Raw genomic sequence first — 24359 nt, forward strand, 5'->3', positions numbered from 1 at the left:
ATGATGCTAACAGTATCCCTGAAGGAGGTCAACTGAAAGTATTTCATGTAACTAGAAGAGAAAGATATATTTAATGTTAAAACGCATAGCAAAGTAGGGTGAAAGATAATTTAAAGTGAAAAGGAAGTTCCTTAAGCATTGAAAAGCAAAGACTAGCTTCTCCCCCATCCAAATTAAAAGGGCTAATATAGGCTAAAGGATTATGTGCAAAACTATAATAATAGTGCAAATATGATGAATATTCCTCGCACCAAGTGTTGACATGAACTGCTCTGGGTCTACTATCACATTATTATTAATTTTTAAAACATGGAAGACTGCAGCAGCACAAAATGATACCACTGATACATCAGTTGTCTTGTTTTTGCTGCTTTTCAGCAATGCATTTTATTTTGATACAGAAAATTCACACACATTAAAATTATTTTTATTTTTCTGCATTTTGACACCAAGTGAATGTCTTATGTTACAATTCTCTATAGGATGGACACAAGTTTAGCTATTTGGATTACTCAAAAAAGCAGATTAAAAGGAAAAAAAAACGTTAGTCTTAACAGAACCCCCTCCCGCTATTGCTTTGCTACAAATTACCATGTTTGTCCCAAAGTTCACAGAAAGTAAAGCTTCCCCATAACTATAGTCTACACAATAATTGTACCTAGAGTAAAAAGATATTGACTATTAACTATGTTCTGAGCTTTTTATAAGTAGCACTTTAAGAATAAGTAGTATGATTTATTGCAATTTTGTACCAAGCAATGAGACTGAACATCTGTATGCTGCAGATTAAAGCACACCAAAATGTATACATTCACTTTAAAAATTGTTGCTTATCACTCTTCATTGGTAGTAGTGAAGTCAGCTGCCTGCTCAACTAAGTTACACAATATAGAGTGTTTCAGCATGCTTTCACTGAGAAAAATATTCAACTGCATGAAAGTAGTAAATCTCACCTTAGAAGATGAAACTGTAGCAGAAAATGCAGCAATGCCCTCTTCATACAAGAATAAAACTTCATATGGAATTTTCACACTTTGAGAATAGTTCTCTAAATGAGTACTCAAGATAATCACAAAGCTGTGTTGGAAAGACCTCGCTTTTTTAAAAAAGAAAAAAGACCACTGGTAAAGTCAGAATTTAGACTACTTCAGATAACAACCTTGACCCAAAAAAAGTATTTTAGTAGCAAATTATACTGATGCAATTTTTATTTTCCACGCATATTACTAATAAATAAGTTCCTCTAAGACATCTCTTGCCAATTAGATTTGTATTCAGCTCCTACAACACTGTAAGCACTAAAATGAAGAGATACATTTAAATGATGTTACGCTTAAACAGTTACTAATATGATACTAAGACTTACAGAAACGCAAACAGGTTTACAGTTACATTTACTAAAAAGTTACAGTAATCTACAGAAAAGGTTGTTGTTGTACTCCCCCTATATCCTAAGAGATCAAATTCAATTACATTTACTGAAAAAAATGCATATAAAAATGCATTTCCCTTTATCACCAGTGTTAAAATCCTCCTCCACAATAGAGACAGAAGTACAACTTCTTTTCTGTACAAAGGAAAAGCTTTAAAAACACAGCTTCACATTTTACTACATTTTTGCCCTTCTCTACTTCCAAGTTCTTGCAAAAACAAATATACAGTTTCTCAAAAAATCAATTTAAAGGATGTCCACATTAAAAAAATAAAGCCTACAAAAAGTTCAAAGATCTAAAAAAATGTTACTCCTATGGCAAAGTGATCTCCTACTAGTCCAAAAGTCCAGAAAGTTACCAATGTCCATTTAATATTATCTTGCTTCATTTATCCAATTTATCAGGTTCCAATCACATTATTTGTAAGAAGTCCTTGAGCCGATGAGAGGGCAGAAGAGTTCTCTACAATTAAAAACAGGAGATCAAATCGGGTGTGCCTTTCAAAAAGATACTCATTTGGCACCACCCGGAGAGACAATTTTCATATATTTAGAGAAAGGATTTCCTTGATTAGTTTCCATAGACTGATAAACCAAAAACAAGAAGACCAAAACAACAACAAAGAAAAGAATTTTTATCCACAGGGGAATGGAGCGTTCTTTTTTTGTTGGTGGTTTCTCTGACTTGATGTTAGTTGAGGTATCATATTTTGCAGCATACTTAGCGAAACTTTCCTCCATTCTGAAGTCACTGTGCTCTATAGGCCGGCTAGCAGCTCCTTTGATTGGCCTACGGCAGCTAGCACTGTTAATTAAAAAAAAATTAATTAAAATATTGCATATTTAAAAGAGCAATCTAAGGTATACAGGAAAATTTTAGTGTAATTAAAGAACTAAAAATTATTTCTAGTGAATGCAGTACCTGAAATATCTGTCTCAAACCCCAACATGTCTTATCATTACTATTTTTAAAGTTAGTCACTCAGTGCTTAAACAAGCACACCTTAAAAAAATCTCAAATGCCAATTTACTTCACCCTACCCACATAATCAATGGATCATAACTGTCAATAAAACTCTAGGAAGTGTCTCTATCTGCATCTTTAATGATCACTTATGCAGCCCCAAATGGATTTCTAGACTTAAGATTGTCCCTGGCCATCAAAATATCTACTGATGGCTAAGCCAATACACAGAGCCAGAAGACAAAGCAGTAAGGGTTAAGAAACCTACACACATTGCCAAGTCTTTATATACAAGGAGTACACACGCATGATCATTATTTAAAAAAAAAGTAGCATAGATGTTTAACTAGACTGACAGACTTCAAAACAAGAGAGAACAAAGCTGAGTGGTGAGAATATATACCACAGTAGTAACTGGTACCATATATTCTCCTTATGGTAAGGCTTTACACAATTGCAGGTTAAATTGAAGCTGTAATTAACATGTTGGAAACATAAGAGTTGATTTCATATCTTAACCATAGGGAAACTTTTTCTCATATTCTCTAAAGAGGACAAATTTTGTGAACTGCTTAGTTATCAAGAGGGTTGTTTTAATTTTTGTTTAAATATAAAGTTGCAAAAAAAAAATTAATAGCCCATCCTAGATGCCATCCTTATTCATGCTAAGAGTAATCTTTGACTACAACAGGACTGCTACTTAAAGGAAAAAATAAGGTATTTGAAAATTCTTTTTGGCTTTCAAAAAGAAAGCTCAAATCTATGCTGGGAGATCTTTCCTTAATTTAATAGTAGGCTAAAGCAGTTGCATCTAGCCAAAACCATAAATATTGTGAGCCATTACCACAGAGAAGCCCTTCCCATTTAACTTCCAGCATCCAGAAGTTCCAGTAATAATTCCTACTATAGTACTACCCTCTCCTCCCACCCCCAATTTAAGTAGAGGCTGTTTTGGCTAACAAAACTACATATATAGAAGAGAAAAACTAGGTGGTCATCTCAACTATCATTGAGATAGAGTGCAAAAACTGTTCCTCAGAATCTACCAATATAATCAAAAGATATCTCTTAGCTTAAATAGGTTTACAAGAACTGAGAAAGAAATTTAGAAATAAAACTTAGAAATACCTAATTCCTGTAGGCGTTGATACTTCATGAGGGAACATTTCCTTAAGAATATCCCTTTCTACTCTTCGTTCTTCTGTGTGAGTTCTTTCCAGCACCTAGGAAATAAAAAAGAGTTATAGGCCTACCAGACCACAAACTGAAAAGCTCCTGCATAGCTATCTCGGTGACCATAACCATGTGCAATTTGTAAGAATGAACAAGTCACCCAGTGACATTCAAGAAGTTTACTTTTTGGGTTTTAGAAGTTAGTTGAACCTTTGTTAGTGGTAGCTGTCTGGTCACTTTTGGTGTCTTAAAACATTCAGTGTTCTCCTCAGTTTCCTTTAAGATAAAGAATACATTCTATAAATACAACACCCCTGCCAGCCAATGATGTAGATGATCACAAAAAACTTAAACCATCACCTCTATCATGGCTGTGTTGAGCAGATCACAGGATTGGTTGTGGCCAACATGATTAAAAAAGCACTTATGTGGGCAATCTGTCTCTTCTTGCTGTAATAAACAATGCCACAGTACAGTAGAATACTAACTTAAAAAAGCTTAGGCAGTTTGAAATAGAACATCAAGTTCTCCTTCAACCTTCTATTTGACAACTAAGTCTACACTGCAGTCATATCATAAACAAAAAAAGCAGCCCATTCGTTAAATCTCAAACCCATTGGTGCAGTAGGCTACACCAGCATTAATACAAGTTTTATCTACAGTAACTACATGAAGCAATGAATTCCCTTTAAATTCAGCCAAGCATTATCTTGTAATGTAAATTTCTACAATATTACAGTACTATATTAATACAGTACTACATTAATACATTACATACACTTGCAAGTGCTTTAGACAGTTCTCCAAGAGGTATATAATTTAGACAGCTTGAATAGGTTGAGAGTAAAAGAATTATTTTCCTTCTTTGTAACAGACAGGAATCTACAGATGCTTTTTAAATTCAGACTTTTTGTCTAAAAGTAATCCTATACTTTGATTCCCTAAATTAAGGCACATTGTGGTTTTTCAGGATAGGCTGATTCACAAGATAAAGGGTAGATAACCCAATTTTGCTCCATCTTTGAGTTATTCAAAGAACTCAAAAAAAAAAATCTACATTTGTTACAGAAAAATAGCAGCACAAGGAGAAATAACAACCCAAAACTTATTTTCTTTTTTTTTTTTTTTAAATCCTAAGGCAAAGCAGTATCTCCACACACACACAAATCTGAAAGGGGAAGATAAAAATAAGTTTATATTCTCTTTTTTTTTTACTAGTCTGTTTTGACTAGTGCCACCTGGGCAGTGACATCCTCCACCCCTTCTGTACTAATAAGTAAGAACATGCACACAAGAATCTTGTTCAGAGAGAGTAAGCAGTAGCAATCTAAGTTTTAATTTATTTACTTCAGCTGTCATCAATGGTTTCTTTGGTGTTCTTCTGGGCATGTCTGAGAGTTCACTGATTGACAGTGTAGGAGCTGCATGCTTGAAATTTCCAGGCACCCTATTGACAACCTGCCGAGATTCAAAATTGTTCAAACTCAGAATCAGCCAAAACATAAAAATAAAAGGGAGAAGGGGGCAGAACCAAACAAGGAAACCTTTACGTGCATTGCATATATGCATGTGAGGAGTTAACTCAAGAAGGTTACGTAACAGATACTCTGAAATAAGCATAAGAAACACATTGCTTATCATTCCAAGTAGTTTCTATTAAGCCAGTTAGAAACACAAAGGCGATTTAGTTTTCAAGAAAAGCCAAACTTAAAAGCAGATATTCTGCATGTACTTTAATTAAGAAAAGATCTGAGTTGTTAAAGTGGTTCTTCTCAACCCGCCCACAAAAAATACATTAGATGGGACCTAGGTGTCCACCTAGTCCCGTTTCAAAGTGAACAGCATTAGATACTAATAGATATACTGAGTATGTGGTTTCAAAGACTACTGAATAGAAGACTGTTTTAAGGAAAGTATGACTACCTGTTCAAAACAGTGATTCTTTGAATAAAGATATATTACAGAAGAATACTACTTGCATGATTTATTAAATATATTTACTAAGCATATTTACTAGGGTCTCGTTGCTTGCAGTCAATATAGTTTCAGCTATGGGAGTACTCTCTGTTATTACAGCATCATCTACAGGCAACTGTGCTGTAGCTTCCACCTGTTTGTTTAAAACAAACAAAAGAAAACAATTGAATAAAATAGCCACTGGGACCCTAAGAGTGAGAAAAAAAAGCTTGTCTATTATAATAAGCCTCTCATCACCCTTTTCCTTGGTGTTCTTCTTGACACTCTTGTAGACTCCCTAGAAAATGCCTGCAGAGGTCCACTTTTTGAAGATCCACTTGTCCAGACAGTCTCAGTAACTCCATCTTGAGAATAGGTCTATTCAAGCATCAAACACATGATCAAATACATGAAAGCCAGCTCTCAACATTGGATACCCACAACCAAAAGCCAGAATAGCATGCATACTCCAGAAACAGTGTGTCTACAATCCAAAAAAAATTTTGGATCCTAATACAGTCATTAATGAATAGCTAGATTAAGTAGTGTTGACCACAATACTTAAATTAAAGCACATTATTTTTCAAATACAGAACTAACTAGATAATGCTCAACAGTAAAAACTGATACCCTGCTCACTGAAATAACTAACACTACAAGTACTTACATCAAGTCACAGGCAGCAGCTTTCAGGCCCATAACATTACCTGCCTACACAAAAAAAATTAATCTATGCACATAAGCAGAAAGCATCGTCTTGTTCTCTACCCAACTAGGGATCTACTCTCTCAAGCAAAGATGGGAATGGTTTAGGTAGAGTCACCTACATTTCAACAGGAACTAATCTCCAGCCACAGGGGGCAAGGGGAGATATTTTATAATCTAAAAAGCTTCCAAATACAGATATGAAACTCACAAAATTTTCACATAACAGTGGGTTTAAATGATCAAGCCTGACAGATCTTTACAAATCTAAGTAACAACATGAAGCTTTATTGCCATTAACAAATACAGATCATTCCCTATGACTTACTGCAAGTTCTACACTCAAAGAAAAAATCCTCCTCAAAACTAATTCCAAACATAGCCCTGGAGGGAAAGGGACTTGAGGGTCTGCTTCTTCTAGATTATATACAAGATTTTCCTTTTTATTTGGTTAAGTTTAAAAATAAAAATAATCACTTTGTTAATACTGAAATCTTTGCACAGTAACAAATCATGCATGGATTTACTACCAAATTTTTGGAAGTTATACTCAGTGATGACAGATGTTACACAGACTGGTGCAACTGTCAATTACAGGTCTAACAGCAGAAATAACTTGACTGGAACAATAATAGCCCCCAAAAGTGTGTTAAGAGAGCAGGACAGAAAGTATTTATTCATCAAAAGGGGAAAAAAAAGTCTACCAATGCCCATATCCATTTCCCACTTGTATCTTCAAAGTTACTCCAGTGAAACTGGAAAGCAGCTGAGCTTTATGATTCTTAAGGTAGGCTCTGTATTACAGCTGCTACATGTCCAGCAGAGGGAGCACAAGTGTTTAGCTTTACTCCAAAGTCACCAAACTACTTTGAAAGCAAAATGATATATGCTTATGCACAGACCTCAAGTCCACACAGAATCGGATGTTTCATATAGAATTGTAGATCCCAGCCTAGGTCTCCAATATTCTTTTCAATTTAAACAGACTTCTGATGAAAGATCTCCCAACCTCTCTTTATATATTCACCAGACACTGGTTTCCCTTCCCTGTTAAGAAAACGTTTAACCTGCAACCTTCAGTCATGGCTCCCCACTTCATTCCCATACACTTTCTATTTGAGAGGCATTACTTTAGAACCTTAGAGAAGAACACTAATTTCAGAGTGGTTCTGCTCAAACATATTCCACTCAAGAAAGCAGTAAGGCAATTCCCTCATCCCTCTAGTGGAGAGCTGCCCTGGCCCAGGCTGTTTGACTAGGAACTAGTTTTCTTCTAATGAAAAGTCAGGCAGTTATTTATTGCAGTACTTCTTTCTCCTTAGTTCTTCAGATGCTTGTCAGTCATGTGTTTTAAGTACCAAGTTTCAAGTTTTTTCTTGCACAAGAAGTCTAGGAAAAAACCCAAATCTACTGCATAAGACCCATCCAGACTTCAGCAGAGCACATTCAACAAACAAAATTTAAAAAAAAAAAGAATATTATTGTCTAAAATGGTAGTTATTCCTCACTGTCAATTGAGCAGGCCTTGTCTGCTTGTCTGTCCTGCAAATATCTGAACTAAATAAACCCTATTAGACTGTAATACTCACGTTTAGGTGCAGCACCACTCTGCATATAACCAGAGAAAGTCACAATGGTGTGGTGTGGTACACACGTATTATTCAGCATGTGCTTTTAACCATCGTTACTCACAAGCAGTGAAGCTACAGATTATTAGTTTACCTCAGCTACCACTTACCAAGTTTTTATTGGGTGTATGTCACATGAAATTTGTATGCCAGCAGCTGCAATGCTGCATGTTTTAAGAAGCCCAGCTATATAGATAGTAAAAAAAAAATGCAGGGAGGACTAGGGGAACAGAACACACACGGAATGTCACTATATAAAGTCTCAAGGAAAGAGAGTAGTTTTACATTGCTAGAATTCCTTAAGATTTAAGTTGCTTAGCCTGCCTCTGTCCAGTGTCATCTACCACAAGGCCTCAGGCTCCATTTTGAACTCTAAGTCTATATTCACCTACCCAATTGGAAGGGGGCATTCAAATTAGGGTTTTCTTCCAGCTTTTCCACTTCACTACCAGGAGGTAATTAAGCACAAGCAGCTGAGCTCAAATTCATCTAGCCCTCCACTGCTAACTGACTGGTAAGATCCACAAGCCTGTTCAACCTCCCCACCCAGTTTCTTTTGCACCACCCTGCTTAAAGACCGTTTATTTGCACTCTTAAGAGAACAGCAACATCCATCCATGCCAAATGACAGACAATCCTTTCAGCTGCATATGCCTGGACAGAACCAGAAGCGACTAACAAGCCTGCTCACCCCACACTACCAACTAATTCAGCCCCAGTACTCTTAAGAGCCTTATAATCTTTGAGCCAATACCACACAGCATATGACAGTTGCATATAATTCTGCAGAATGAGTATGGTCACTTGACACATTACCTGCAAACTTAAGATCCAATTTCACAGGAAAGAAAAAAAAAGATAACTTCTCCATCTTCTACTTTTATTCTCAGCAAAATATATGACTACACACATTTGCTAGCCTAAAACATTGAGCTGTTCTTGGCTTCAAGCAGCTTCAAAGTTTTTTAGTGTTTCTTTTTTTGTTTGGTTGTTTCAGTTGTTGTTTTTTGTTTGTTTTTTAAACACAACATTCTGGAGTTGAAAGGTAAGATGTTTAACAAGCTAGAGAGTTAGAGTACCTGAAAAATTGGGCATAATTTTTTGATTAATCAAGTGGTATTCCTTTGATTAACTAATTAAAATATGCAAGTCGCTAAAATATTGCATCTATACTGCACACGTAAAAGATTGCAAGACAAAACACAGTAATAACTTAGTGCTATTACACTGAAATTGGATTAAAAAAAATTGAGTAAGTACTCATCACTTGAAAATGCCACAAAAATGCATCACTGTATCTCTTCCCTTTTATTCTGTAAGTGGGTTCCCGAAGACTAAGAAGCTTTGTTTGTTGACAGCTGAATTATATACCTCTGTTACACTGAGGTTAGCAAGGATTTCTGCGTGAATTGCAATTTAGGAAAAAGTAATCCTTAGAGTACAAGAACCTTAAGATTCAGATTCCCATTATGAAGACCATCATGAGTAGAAGATGCCTGAATAAATGAAGAAATATTTTGTGTGTTGAACTACGTGTACGTTCTGATTTGTAGAAGTGAAATCTGTTCAGTCTAGTACCCTGGTACTTAGGGTACCCTTTTAGTACCCTAAAAATCCAATTAAAAATAAGCAGAACCAGTTATGGATCTCCATAACTGTGTTGTATTACGCAAGCTCATATAGCAGCCATGTTACCTGCTTTAAGAGATACCCACAGAAAAAGCATGTTTATGCATACATACACACTACCTAAATAGGAAGTATCTGGCATTTACCATACTATACAGCAGTGAGACAAGTCACTGACCTGCTAAAATGCATTAAGCTTTTAACAAGTCAGATTTTGAGTCACTGCATGTTTCCTATACAAGTCCTTTACTGGAGCACAACTCCACTACTGACTGGTCAGATGAATAACACTGTAAAGATCCTAAGTACTCTAGGATATAGAGCAGAGTATTTAATGACACTGTCACATCCCAAGGACAGATCAGCCACCAATTACCAAATCCAGTATTTGGTCAGCAGTTTGAAAACCTGAGGTGCTTCTGTAAAATCCCTCTTCCACCATGACAATAGAACTAATATTATTTATAAGTAAAGGACAAGTGGTACATACAGCAAGATTTAAACTTGTTACTTATTATTTTTTCTTCCTGGGAGAAGCTTTCCAGCAAATTAATGTCTACTGCTACTACAAGCACAGTTGAGGAAAAAATGTTATATAGATAGCTAGTGCATGTGTGTACACACATATACACACTTCTCTCTCTATATAGGCATATACAGAAGTACATTACTTGATGTATTACATCTAAATCACATTCATTAAAAAGATGTATTTAAAATGCATACACATCTATATCAAAACAGATATACATACATTGTACTTCTATGTATTTAAAAATATTTCTAAAAAAAAAACCAAAAAACAAAAACAAACCCCAAACTTTTTCCAAACTTTTTTAAAAAAAAAAAACCAAAACAGCTCCTTTAATTGAATCAAGTTGTTTATAAACATCCAACAGGATGACATCAACCCATCTGACTTAAAAACCTGTCACACTTCCAAAACTAAGTATGTTAAGGCTGCCTATTATTTTTCTCTATGAGGTGCTAAAACAGCTGACAAGTCAGACAAACAGCTTTTAGCAGATCGCAATTTTGAATGTTATCAGACAGGCTAAAAACAGCAGCTATAGTTAATTCACAAGATTTTCATGCTGTATTAGAACAGGCTTCTGAAATAACTTTTCAAAACCAGCATAGCTCACTTAGTCAAATGTGATTACGTTAAAAGTAGTATGGTGTTTAGTAAGCACATCACCTGCAGTTAGTAGCCATTCCAGATGCCACTAACATACCTGGTTGTGTTCAACAACTCTTCTTTGTTTGAGCGCTACTGGAGTCTTCATCCTGGCTTTCAATGGTTCTCTCTTCTCAAGCCTCAGCTCAGTCTTCGGATCTGTAACCAGTTTTAATATAACAGGTTTCTATAATACTATTGGTTATTGTACTAGTTTAAACCAATCGTATTTTAATAATTTTAAGAGGCAACATAACTCTGAGTTACCATTTCCTTAAAAAGTTGTGAGATACTGGTAAATTTCTCCACTGAATGTAGAAGAATAAAGACTGTTGAAGAATAACTTTAAAAATTATTTCAAAACACTGATTTCTGTTTTGTCCTAAAAATCCAACGTTTCAGATAAGCTTTGACCAGTCCAACAGTTTCATTTAGAAACTGGTATCAAGTTGCAGTTACTTTATCCAAAGCACCATTATACTACTCATTATGGAAAAGGTAATAAAGCTTTTCAACATTGCTTAGGCTGTTAGTTTTGCTTGCTTTAAAAAAGGTCCTTTTATACAAAACTCCTTTTTGCTGCAGAAGGGTGAGTGGTTATCAGGCATTGGAATGGGCTGCCCAGGGAGGTGGTTGAGGCACCATCCCTGGAGGTATTCAAGAGAGGAGTTGACATAGTGCTTGGGAATATGGATTAGTGTTGGGTGGTGTGGTGGTGTGTGTGTGGGTTGCGTGTGTGGTGGTTTTTGGTTTTTTTTTGGTTTTTTTTTTGGTTTTTTTTGTTTTGTTTTTTTTTTTTCATTGGTTGGACTAGATGATCTTAAAAGGTCCCTTCCAACCTCTGTGATTCTGTGATTCTGTTAGTGGTTATCTTACTAATAAGATTCTAAAATTCTACTAGCATTACACCCATAAATACACTCTAAATATGTTGAATTTTTTTTTTTCTTCCAGGGGGAGTGTTTGGCTAGTTGCTTCCCCCCACACTTCAGTGTTTGAACAGTTTGGTAATTCGACAAAGCATACATAAGTATAAGGAGATAGTTGTTAGCTGTGACTGAGCTCTTGGCTGCCCTAAAAATAAATCACTAACATGCCTTCTCTCCCTGAAAGTGCAAAAGATTAAAGTTCAAAACTAAGCCCAAATATGCAAGGCAGATCCATCAAGTTGGACTAGATTATCTCTATGGTCCCTTCCAACTCTAAAAATTCAGTGAAATTCTAATTGTATTTCAACCCTTTCTGTCCTATATCCGTAGAAGTTCCTGTAAAAACAAACAAAAACCCACCCCAAAACCAAACCACACAAATCAAACACTTTCTAACATTCCATTCAAGACACTCTTTAACGCCTACGCTGTTTTTAGTTTAAGATGTATCATGGTGCGTTTTAGGTTAAACTTCTCCCACTCCTATGCTTTTTGATATAAACTTGCTATTAAAACCACAAAAACCACACCCAAGACCAATCAATCAACCTGTCCCAAACTAAGTTCATAAGGAACAGAGCATAAAAGGGATTGAGTCATACATGAGAGACTTTAAGCAACATTTCAACAGTACAGAAGTTTAACAAACATTCATACACTATCCCATAAAAAAAATAACTACTGTAAGCACCGTAAGACAAAATTACACTTGCACTTAAAGGTGAAGTGCAAAGAACATTGGAACATTTCATACACAGCTCTTCCTAACAGATTTACAGGCTCCAGTCTGGGGAAAATGGACAAAAGGGAACAGTTGAGTAGCAAAAAGTTTCCTTTCCCAGAACAGGCACCTGGATCACTGCTAGTACTGCATGATCAAGTACATGACTCACATGGTCTACAACAGTATCTTAAAGCCTCACCTAACAGCAAGATCATACCCTCTTTAGGTATTTCTTCTACTGCAAGTAGAAGATGCTGATGCATAATTAGAAAAGTTCACACGCAAGTTCCACTTAAATCTTACCTTCTTCATTGTCACTGTACTGGTCAGAATCATTATTGCCGTTCTGTCTGGTATTCTCAGCAGTTGAAGAAATCACTGGGAGAGGAACCGGTGCCTTCAGTTCTGGACCTTGCTCCATCAGTTTCAACAGTTTTTTCTCATAAAGTTTCCTAGTAGTAGCTATAACAAGGAAGGATACATGCTAAAGATACAGTTTTCATCTTCCCTGACCTGACTGCTAGAACTTGGCTGATATATATTCCTTGGGAATCTCTGAACATGTGTTTTTTATTTTTTAATCCATCTCTATGGCCCAAAGCATATACCTCTAGGTTTATAACTCTACCTCTAAAGCTTCTAAATTTTGGTTTAAGAGAATTTTTAAGATTAACTTGGACCTCTTAGTATGCTGAAAGTTACAAGCATTTACCTATGGAAAGGGAACTTACCTGCTTCTCAGATGTCTTGTTTCACGGGCTGAAATACACAAGTTTTTACACCCTCACAAAAAAATTATTGAAATTGATATTGCAAGGGCAACAGTTTCCATGCAGATGCCACTATTATCCTCTTAATCCCTTTACCCTGGAATTAATGCCCCTTCCCCTTTAGTTTGACCTTTGCCATGTTGGCAAATTCAGTCCAATAAGCATCAGAGGTGGTACAAGTAAGCAGCAACAACAGAACTTCCTGTTTGCTGCATCTAGCCATCAGGTTGGCTTGCTTGATTTAAGAGGACAGCTGTTTAAAACTAATAGGTATTAAGTTTAGCACATCCATGTCAAGACTGTGTTGGCAAAAATCTATAGAGGTGACCAGTGCCTAAGCTGTTAGCTGCAGAAAAATTTAACCTTAGAAGATTTCAGGTAAGAGGACACCGCCCTTAAAAGGAAGGGGCAGACTCTCAAAAGAAATAGACTCCATACCCTGTAAAAAATGAGGCTTTTACTTAGGCCAAATCTGAACATCTTTCCAGTGAACTTGAATTTTTCAGAAGACTTGAGTGCTATCCAAGAGGAATAGTTTGAATGGGAAGACATACAGAAACAGCTAACAGAAAATATTATGCATAAGACTTTGAATACAAACAGGACTCCAGGCTCCATCACTGACACTTCCACCCCCCTAGGATTTCAAGAACATTCCATAGAATGGATAACTATTTTTTAAAATTTTTTTTGGAAGAATTGTAAAATCAAACCCCCTTGCCATTAAAAAAAACAGCAACCAAACAGCAAAGGAAAATGTTACTGCACAATGCAGTGAGTAGGAAATACTCTAGGGAAGGGGAAGTTCCATGTTCTCATTCTGCTCTCAGTGCTATCAGCTTATTATGTAAGATGTATTTTCTATTTAAGCGGGCCCCAGACCTCAACCTCTGTATCAGTCCTGAACATTAAGTAATAGTTGCACAGCTTCAGAACAGAAGTTGGAACATCTCCAGCTGGCCTAGAACACAAGAGGAACAAATAGTGGACTTGCCTACACTGCAGTGCTTCAGGTCTTCTCAATGTAAATGGTTCAATGAAAACATCTTAAGCGGGAAGTAGGATTTCAACAGTATTGGTACTAAACTTAATAAGCAACTGTATCAGAGAAACTTAGAGCACTCGGAACTGAGGTTTAGTGAGAAGTATGTTGAATGGATGAATATTTGCTAGTTCAGTTGACCTACCTACAATTGGGCCAGGATTTACTCCATACTTCAGAAGCTGGTCTTGAAGATCTTCATTACTCATCTCTGTTACATCTAGGTCATCCTTCTCCTCTGGTCTGGGTTTGTCAGTTTTCTTTGTGGCTTTCTGTGAGTGCGCAAGGGAGAAACAAGAGACAGAGCATTTCCCACTAATACAGAACACATCTTTTTCTTCTAAGGGAACAAGAAGATATGAGAGTTTGAAATATACAAAACCAGAAAAGTAATTATATTCTCCCCATCCCTCCCACAGTAAAGCCTATGTGGAACACTTCAAACATTTACACCTACTAAACTAAACAAACATGCACAAGTTTCCTACTTCTATAAGGAAATACCCATCACAAGCCTCCTCTATAGTAAAAAAAAGTCTTGCTCATTATTCTGGTCCTTTGTTTTAATTTGAAGGTCAAGTATACAACAGAGGAGGATTTCTTTCCTATGACCGGAAAGGTAAGCTTCTAGCCATTTCACCATCAGTACTCTAAGCTACAAGTATGATGTTCCATTGGCATTTCTTCACATTATTCTTCTACCCAGTAGGTCAATACTTCTTCCTCTAATGATATGGAATGAGGACTTCGGTACTTACACCCTCTGAACCAAGTTCCCAAAATCCCCATTCCCACTTACCCTGGTGCTCTCTGTAAAATTACATGATGTAACAAAGTGAGTGCAGGAAAGGCAAAACCAGAGAGACATCCTTACATTTTCAAAATCCTGCCTGTTTGCTCAGGCCACTGGTACTGTAGCTCTAACAAATCCTAAACCCAACTCTGGCAACACTACTTGAACAGTTGGCAATATGCTACTACCACATACAGATGGTTATCAAAATAATCTGCCAAGATGCTACTCCTAAATTAGCAGTTTCCACTATATCCAAACAGAGTGATCATAACATTTGTTCAACTTGGAGTTTGAAATGACTATTGTAGTAACAAAGGCTTCCCAAGATCTGCAAGAGAGCAAGGAGGTAAGACAGAAAAAATACGCTTAGGATCTGCTTGCTCTCAACTAAGAAAGATCTTGATACTGCTTTGAAATAAGACATATTTGTATCTCAAAGTTGTAGGATATAAACATATACAACTTCTACACTTGACGTTTTTCTCAATTTGGTTGCCTGAGGACCTGAGAGGACCTGAGTTCTCTGGTACTTATCAAAGACTAAAATTCCAAATACAAATGTGTTCTAACACTCAGTCACAATTAACAGGTTTTTTTTCTTGTTATACAGGGTCACTACAGTGACCTGATTAGATAGAGCCAGATTTGACTAATGACAGATTTACAACTCACTTTAGATTTTTATGTGACAAAAAAAATGATAGTTTTTGAAGCAACTAAGCCTACTTTTCTACTACACAAAAAACAACCAGCTTTCAGCTATAGGAGACTTGTATTTACTTTTGAATGTGTTGGTCACAACACTATCTGAAGTTAAGTATCACATTAACAAAGATTTCTTATTCAGTGCATTTTTTTTCTGGACTACTGAACTGTCCAAACAGCAGAAAAAGTCCCAAAACACATGCTGCCTTTTCTTGTTGGGATCTGTTTAGACTTGACAGCTCTGGTGTTTGCACACATCACCAAGCAAATTAACTAAGATGTTACATCCATATTTCAGAAGTAAACTACCACCATGGTATAGGAAATCGGCATTCCAATGGCACTTTAAAGAAGCCAGAAACCTAATTTAATGTATCTCTGCCCTTGTATCATTCTGAAGCCACAGAAGAGACTAGAACAATATACACGAGAAGAACTACGCAGTATTCTACTAGACATTTTACAGAAATCTTACCTACCAGAAATCTATCTGCATCCAATGAGTAATACAGTCCTCTAACACAAGTGAACTCATGTATCTCATAGTATCTTTGGTATTTTTTTCTTCTTCCAAGTATCATTTCACTTTTTACTGCAGTATTACCACACATGGAGATCATCAGAACAGTCAGTTTCAGCAGAGAAAAAGGGCAGGCAGGGAGATGAAGAGTTGCAGGTAAACTATGTTCTTCAATAATATGGCCAGATGCACTGATTACCTTGTGTTCTGTACAGTCTTCAACTTTTATTTTTTCAATATCTATTCTCCTTAAAGCAGAAGCAAATGACTTCACTTGTACAAGTAGAAAGCTTTAATTACATTAGCTTTAATTACTACTACTATTATACTATAAAGCACCACTACATTTTCTGTGCATCATCTCAACTTATTCATGGGACTATCATGTGAGACAAATCAAGAGAGCTAGCTTTAAAATTTATCATTGCAAATTAAAACTAAACAAAAAGCTCACACCCACATTTTCCTGATCTGGTGACCATTAGTAAAATTAAAGCTGTCTTGCTGTGGTGCACAGATGAAGTGCTTAAAATATAATTGTGATGAACACCAGGATTTACCAAAGTAAAGCAGTGCAGCTGACCACTTTGCACATAATGTAAGCATTCTTGCAACGCTATACCCAGACCAATAAATCCTTATCTAAAGATCTAATTCCATCCAGAGCTAGCAGCATTAAAAAAAAAAATACCTCTAGTCACTGATGTTTTCTAGAAAACGGAAGATGGAAGAGGATATGCACATTTCATTTGGGAGATTTGTTCACACCAAAGAGACACCAATTTGGTAGTCCTATCCATCAGACTCAGTTTCAGATTAACTAGGACCCAACCCTTCAAACAAGTACTGAATGAGTTATAAGCATGAGGCTCCACAGCATTCTCAGTTCTACAGCCACAGGAAAGCAAGAGCATAAGAGAAGTTCATCTTCTCAGAGTGTCATCTCTCCACAGCAAAAAGCTTTCACCTTCTTTCACTGACGAGAGGAGCAGAAAATACAAGTGATAGCTTTCAGATCTGAATTCTCATCCCTTACCTCATCTTTGGCATTCCCGCTGAATAGAAATCCAACAGCCACAGACCAGTTTCAGACAAAATTTACAGCTACCTTTACTAGTTCTAGCACTACCCCACCAAACACAAGCTTAAGTAACATCCTGATGAAGCCACTAAATCATATAGCAGACAACTACTGGACATCACCAAAAGAAGCATTTTCAAATCTCAAGTTAAATGGCACCTACATTAGGATATTGAAGGACTTTAATCCCAAACAGGTGCAGCTTCATCACTAGAAGCAGAAAGGCTCAGGGCTTCTTTACTATTTCTCTGAATGAGGTTAAGACAGGCTAAGAAATCCCAAATCACACTAACAGAACGCTCTTTAATTTTCCAGTTTGTACAGTGTTCTCTCTGGTAACAAATAGTGGTGTTTCTCTTAGGGCAAGGGAAGACAAGAGACTGTACATGCCAAGTCTCAGTCATAGACTTATACTGTGAAATACAGAGGTCTCTATTCCCCTTGCACTTTTTATTCTATCACACACAAACATTTCCTGCAGTATGATTTTTTTTTTCAATCAAGTCCTACTGAACTTTTTAACCTCCAACACCTTGAGACAGTGTTTACCAAAAGCTACAGGACAGTCAAAATAAACAATGGAAAGGAAATTAAGTGCTAGGCTTAGAATTTCCAAGCCTATGTATGGTAACAGTCCTAAATTATAAGATTAGGGACTACTTAACCTTTCCAGTCTCTCTTCCCCCCCCAGACACTAAATTCCATGTTACTCAGTGAAGGGAATGGATCCTCTCTGAAAACAGATGAATGCTGCATAATGAAGAGTTGTTTCCAGAGAACCTAAGTGGAAGAGTAAAAATTCACAACAAAAAACAAATCAAGAACCAAACCAACAGATGGTCTCATGGCTCCAGCAACTGAACACCAACCTGGAGACCTGGCTTGTGTATGGGTCCCTGCTGAACAACTGATATGTATTGCCAGACAAAAATTACTTCAATAGGATTATTTTATTTAAGTATAACTGCAGGTATTACACCACCACTGTTACAAGCATGTCTCCCTAGTTCATGAGTCTAGAACTACAGAAAGAACAGCATGGCAGGACTTCTCACTGCAGCGGGAATTACTCAGTCACCTCACCCCTACTGCCCACAGCTGTCACTCAAACAGCAGATGACTGCCACTTAAAAAGGCCATAAAGGTGTTAATCTGTATTCTGGGACATATTTGTATAGCACATCATAATTAAGAGACACAGCCACACAGGAAACACTGAATAGATTTTCTTCCTTCAATGGGTAGCATATATGCTTTACATTCTCTCACCTATTCAGGTGTGCAGGTTCACCTTCCACACTCCTAACCTTCATAAACTACCAGCTTTACTATTATCTTCTCTTTTTCAATAGGAGAGGGGTTGAAACTGTACAGTTACCATAGCTACATACATTATCACTACCACACCATTCTGATGATAAAGAGTTAAAGCTAGCTCTTAATTTACTTGGTCAAAAATATCACTCGGTGTTTTAGAAGAGATTTGTCCAGGACATGAAATGCACCAATAAGTTAAGTCAAAAACCTATATATTGTGAGCTCTGCACAGCTCCAGTTTGGCAACAGTGTCAAGATGGTATTTTTGGAATGTACTTTAAAACAATGGTCCTGAAGAGACAAAAATGCCATTTCATAGTTATTTTTCCTTTGAGCTATCTGTCCTGATATTCAGTCCATATCTAATCAGGACCAGCAGCATTCAAATGCAGATGGTTCCCCCTGCAGCAAAAAGGTGTCTCACATACCAGCCACTGTCCTCACACACCACTATGCTAAATAGGTTTAGGAAAAAAATGTTGTGCAAAAACATTAGTAGAGCTGGAGAAGCTGGCTCCTCCAGACGTTATTATCAGGCTGTAGTCAAAATAAGCACAATTTTAAAAGCTTTTCCTCTGCTGGTAAGAGTATACAGCTAAAGTGAACCCATTTCCCTCCTGCTCCAAAATAGGAGAAGTATTACATATAGAGAAGTCACCATATTTAAAATTATACTTTCAAATATTTCACAGGAAAGCTCTTTTTAAAAAAAAAAAAGTTTGAGCTAACATTTAATCTTACTTTTAGTGAATTTTATGTATTTGACAGCATTTGAAGTCATCTTCTACAAAGCAGGCTGAACTTTATGCAATAGGAGGGGGTTTGGTGTATGACACTGCAAAGCATAGAAATGCTGTCTGAGTTTCACTGATGGGAAGTCAGATCTTACTACAGTAAAGTAGCTTAATTTTTAACTTTAAGTGCCAAAAAAAAATGCTAACTGCCTAAAAAGTTTGCTGTTCCAAAGCAATGATTTCAGGGTCTGAAAACAATGCAGTCAGAACAAAACCTCTGTAAGTTTCAATCTGCTCATACATGCAATTCAATCATCTGCATGTTCACTACTATATCAGAATAAAAAACAGGTCAAAATAAACTCAGATGAAATGGCAGCAGAATCACTAGGGATGCATAACATTTGTTTCACATCAACTTTACATCACTAGCATATTAACGTTTTTATTTGTTCAAGAGAAGTACAGGTTGAATATAGTGTTGTTGGAGCAGTGCTGGAAGACTGATGGATTTAAAAGACAGAATTCATAGTAGAATTAAAACTATGGGGTTTTTCCTCATTGCTGCACAGCTTTTATCCATAAGAAATGTGCTCCTGAACATTATTATCAAATGCCCAGAACTTAGAAAAAGGAACACTAAAATGACAGTGTAGACAGTTTAAAATTACTAATGACTACAGCAATGTCAAAACATTAACAGTCAGTATCAAGAGACCTGATTTAGCTTTTCTGTCTTTTCAATGACTGCAACATGGATATTCAGGGTATATATATGCCTTTGAACTTCTCATATCCATTTTAAGAAAAACACTGCAGTCCCTTCTTCAGCATCCGTAAGTCAGCTAACAGATCAACTAAAGTATTGATCCAAACAGAAGAGGAGAACCCGCTCCTTCCCCCTCAAAGGGAGCTCCCCCCCTTTACGCCGGACACTCGGAGGGTGCCGCGGCAGCAGCGCTCCCTGGCGGCCGGCCCTGCCCGCTCTCCCCCGGAGCCCCGGCCGCCGCCGGACGGGGGAGATCGCCGTAATTCCCACCGGCTGCGGGGGGAGAGGGTTACAGCTCCAGGCACTCGGTCCCAGGACAGGAGGAGGGAAGGCTCAGCGGCCAGTAAATCCCTCCAGCGACTGACAAGTCGGGACCACCCTTACTCAGGCCAGTATGGAATACCAATTACGATCAATTTTTCACACTAAAAGCCGTATTAAACAATATATTTTACACATCTTTGATAGCAGCCTGCCCCTAGTTTACAGGCATAGCCTTTCTGACTCGGTTGCTCAAGTCATCTGAAAGATTTGGGATCCAAGACGATTGCTTACTCAAGGCACTTGGATTTCAGCAGGCAGGCACACAAAAAGTTCAGTACTCACAACTGTTATGTTGGTATTACTACTGAATAAGCACAACTTAAGACGACAAAGATTACATCTCTCACTTGTGTTGCTCTTCCCTATTCAAAGCTACCCATTTCTTTGCTACAAGAACAATCCTGGCCATTTTCTATCTCTCCCCCTATGCATCCAGCATTCAATTCACCCATCCTAGCAGTGGGAGTGAGTTTTCACTCCCAAATCAGTTTGTTTGGGTTTTTGACTTTTTTTTGGGGTGGGTTTGGGGGTTTTGTTGTTGTTTTTTTTTTTAAGGGTTGTATAATATTAAGCTATACCCAAAGAAATGCCAGAAAATAAAGAACACCAGAAAGCACAGAACCCTCCCAAATGCAAACCTATGTAAGTGCTCTTCCACAGGTTTTTACAAGTTAATGCTAGCCTTGCCTGAGTCATCTAGATTGAAGAGACTTTTGCAATTTTCAAGTTAAGGAGTATTCAAATTTTTAGACTGATACAAGAAACACAGAATAGAGCAGTCCAAACTTTTTAATCCCACATGAGAGACCTTTGTAATATAGTAAAGCATTTTGGTATTCTAGAAATGTATTTAATTGATTGCCTAAAAGTTTTGAACAGCTGGTTTACATTCCCCCACCAATGCACATAAACCAATACTACAATTTCTAAGACCAGTAATATGCATAAAAATGGAACTAATAAAGCATTGTTACTCAGATCTCCACCTAAAAACAGAGAAGAACCATGTTATTATACCAGTACAAATTATAAAGTACTTTTATGCACCCAGTGCAGATTGTTTTCTAGTCCTTTTAAACATACACTTAAAAGGAATATTTAAAACAGTAAAGTTACACAGAGGAGTAAAAGACAGAGGATGTTGAATCCACCTTTGTTTCCAGTACCTACAAAGTAACTTACAGGAAATATAGGATTCCTTTATTTTGTTCCTCCTTTCCATAATGCCTTGCAGTCCCAAATTCCTCCCTTTGCCCCTTATTTCTAGTTTTCTAGGCTTTTGTGCTTTCCCTCCTGTCCTCTCTTAGCCTTATCAAGATATTTCACCTAGTTTCCACACCAGAATCCCACTCCCCTGGATATCAGACTTCCTTCACTCTGCCTCTTCCTTCCAGCTGTTTTGGGGTCAAGTCAGTCCAGAGACCTCTACGTCACTCTTTTGGAAGGAGAGCAGATCAGAGAAGAACCCTTATGCCAGAAAGCATTAACGGGGACAACATACTCAAGCTACAAGCACTTTCAGAACTACCTCAGTTGTACTAATCAGAAAACAAGCAAACATCAACCCAGCTTTTTTTTGGGGGTGGAGAAAGAGTGCAACAGACCCAAATCCAAGCAGCTGTCACTAGAACATTTGCTGAAGTTTTAGAAGTTATGTTCTGATATTAACACACAAGACTAGCAGAAATAGCACAGAGCCTTCCAGACATTGTTAACAAAAGCATAAGAGTACCACCCCTTCTGTAAACATTAAAAAAAAAAGTCACCCATAATTGTTTAAGCACTGGGAAAGGAAAAAGAGACCTAGGAACTTCAGCAGTTACAAGACCTTCCTTCTCCTACAAGTGTGAAACATCAGATTCAAGCTTATCCTATTTTACTCAAAAGCACTTTACAAATGCTACAGGCAAGACCACTATAAGTCACAGAAGCGTCTAGTTCACTGTAACATTTCTCCAGTGAATGCTAATTAAGTATTTGAATTAGACTTTAAAAAGAGGTAAATAATTTGGTTAGAAATCTTTCCCTCTTTTAGTTGTAGCTTTCAGTTTCTTAATTCAAGAACTTTTTGTTGGGGGTTTTTAAAGCATGAAAGACTTTTAAAGGAGTCAGTTTCTCTGCACTCTCGCTACAAGTGACCTTTAAAAGACAGTCTTTCAGATACTATCATTAAATACCTGTAGTGTCATACATATTACAACTCCAGTAGCTGGCAATCATTATACAAGCCTTTACATGAGACCAGACAGCTAAAAATTAAAAATGAAAAGATTGCTTTCTCAATATATGCAAATTTACAGACCACTTATTAAAAATTAAAAAGGAAATCACATTTTCTGAAAGGGAAAAATTCCAAATCTGCTCCTCCCTTTTTAGAACACATGATAAAACAAAGTATATCTAAGAAAGGGTGTAACAGCGGACCAAGGGAACACGTAGCAGAGGCACTTTGCTATAAAACATACGCTCAGCGGTACGAGAAAGGCAGCTACATTAAGCAGACCCTCTTTACACTAAACAGTTCACTTCAATTAACAAAACAAGCTGTTCCTTCACAGCTTCATCCTTTCATCTGGAGGTATCTGCACAGAGCAGTGTAGCTTCAATACAACCGAGACAGCTGATAGGAGTCGTCTTTCCAAAGTTGCAGCCTCGTGCAAAGTTTCACTTGCTTTACTCCTCCAACAGACAAGTATTTTACTTACGCCCGCCAAATCAGAGAAAAGGCTTCCCAGTTTACAGTCGGGGGGGGTGGGGGGGGCTGTCTCACGCTCCACGCGCGATCGCGCTGCCCCTCGTCGGCTGGAAAGACCCCCCCGCCCGGGGCGCCCGGCGGCCAACCCGCCCGAGAGCCGCCGCCACCGAGAAGCGCACACGCGGGACGGGACCCGAAGGCGAAGCCGGCGGCTCCCCAGCCACCGACCCGGCGGTTCCTGGTCCGCCTGTCGCCGCGGGGCGGCCGCCTGGCAGCACGCCCCGGCCCCTCCGCCCCAGGCGGGAAGGACCGTCCCCGCCGGGCACGATCGCGCCCTCAGCCGAGTCGGGTCGCGGCTCACGTAAGGCGGGAGGGGACGCGCGAGAAGCCGCGGCACCTCACGCCGGTCTCCAAGCAGCGGGCGGGGGCGGCCGGAACTATTCGGGCGGGAAAGCGGGCCCGAGGCCGGCGGGAAGCTGAGGGAGCGCGGGCGGCGGCCGGGAGAGGGGCGGCGGTACTCACCCGCCCGGCGGCAGCGCCGCGGTTCCTGGCGCCCAGAGGCGTGGGCTCCCGCTCCTCGTCGCTGGAGAAGTCGGGCTGCGCGGCAGCGGCGGAGGGCGGGTTGCGGGCGGTGAGGTGCTGCAGGTAGAGCTGCACGTACACGTCCTTGCGCTGCTCGCCGCCCGGCAGGCTCACATTGTTCGCGATCAGCTCGCTCTTCAGCTTCTCCTTGGTCAGCACCGACGGATCGGCCAGGAACTCGGGCATCGCCGCCGGCCGCCGCCGCCGCCCTCCCGGGAGAGGCACCAACAAAGCGCGGGGAGAAGGGGCGGGGGAGAGGAGGAGAGGAAGGAGGAGGAGGAGGAGAAGACTCGCCTGCCCCGCGCCAGGGACCCAGCTCCACAGCGGGCGGACGCACACACCGAGCGCTTCGCCCAACCGGCAATAAACCGCTCCCCGATTGGCAGAGAAGGGAACGACGCGGCCCTACTATTGGCTACCGGGCAGGAGAAGAGAGAGGCGCGCGAGACCCAGCAACGTTAGTGCTTTGCGCGGGGGATAGTAACGCAGTTTAAATTCGGCTCAGGCGGGAGAGGCGCGGGGGGCGGGGCTCGCGAGCGGGAGCGCGAGCTGCCTCAGGCGGTGGCAGCCGCCCCCTCCCCCGCCCGGTGAGGCGGCACCCTCGCAACAGCGCGTCACCTTGTTACGGTACCGCCGGGGTCTCCCCGCCGCCCTTCCCGGCGATAAGGAAGCGGCAGGCTGTTTTCCTCGGGCGGGCGAGAAGCAGC

The 24359-nt window shown here is 38.9% G+C and overlaps 1 protein-coding gene across 6 annotated transcripts; it reads right to left on the reverse strand.

Annotated features, from left to right (window-relative positions):
• TMPO (thymopoietin) lies at nt 1-24011 on the reverse strand. 6 transcript variants are annotated; one of them, XM_074165782.1, is made up of 10 exons: nt 23589-23838; nt 23153-23169; nt 14275-14401; nt 12621-12779; nt 10723-10823; nt 5784-5903; nt 5584-5679; nt 4917-5027; nt 3525-3619; nt 367-2237 (listed from the first exon to the last, which is right to left on the reverse strand). In XM_074165782.1, the coding sequence occupies exons 1-10, from the start codon at nt 23836-23838 to the stop codon at nt 1946-1948; spliced, it is 1368 nt and encodes a 455-aa protein (XP_074021883.1). In that variant the 3' UTR covers nt 367-1945. The 6 variants fall into 6 exon arrangements, with proteins under 6 accessions (XP_074021909.1, XP_074021883.1, XP_074021892.1 ...); XM_074165791.1 differs by lacking the exon at nt 23153-23169 and having other exon boundaries at nt 23593-24008; XM_074165801.1 differs by lacking the exon at nt 5784-5903.
• Nucleotides 24012-24359: the final 348 nt, after the last annotated feature.

The sequence above is a fragment of the Numenius arquata genome, chromosome 2, assembly GCF_964106895.1.
Source record: "Numenius arquata chromosome 2, bNumArq3.hap1.1, whole genome shotgun sequence".
In the NCBI taxonomy this organism is placed as follows: domain Eukaryota; kingdom Metazoa; phylum Chordata; class Aves; order Charadriiformes; family Scolopacidae; genus Numenius; species Numenius arquata.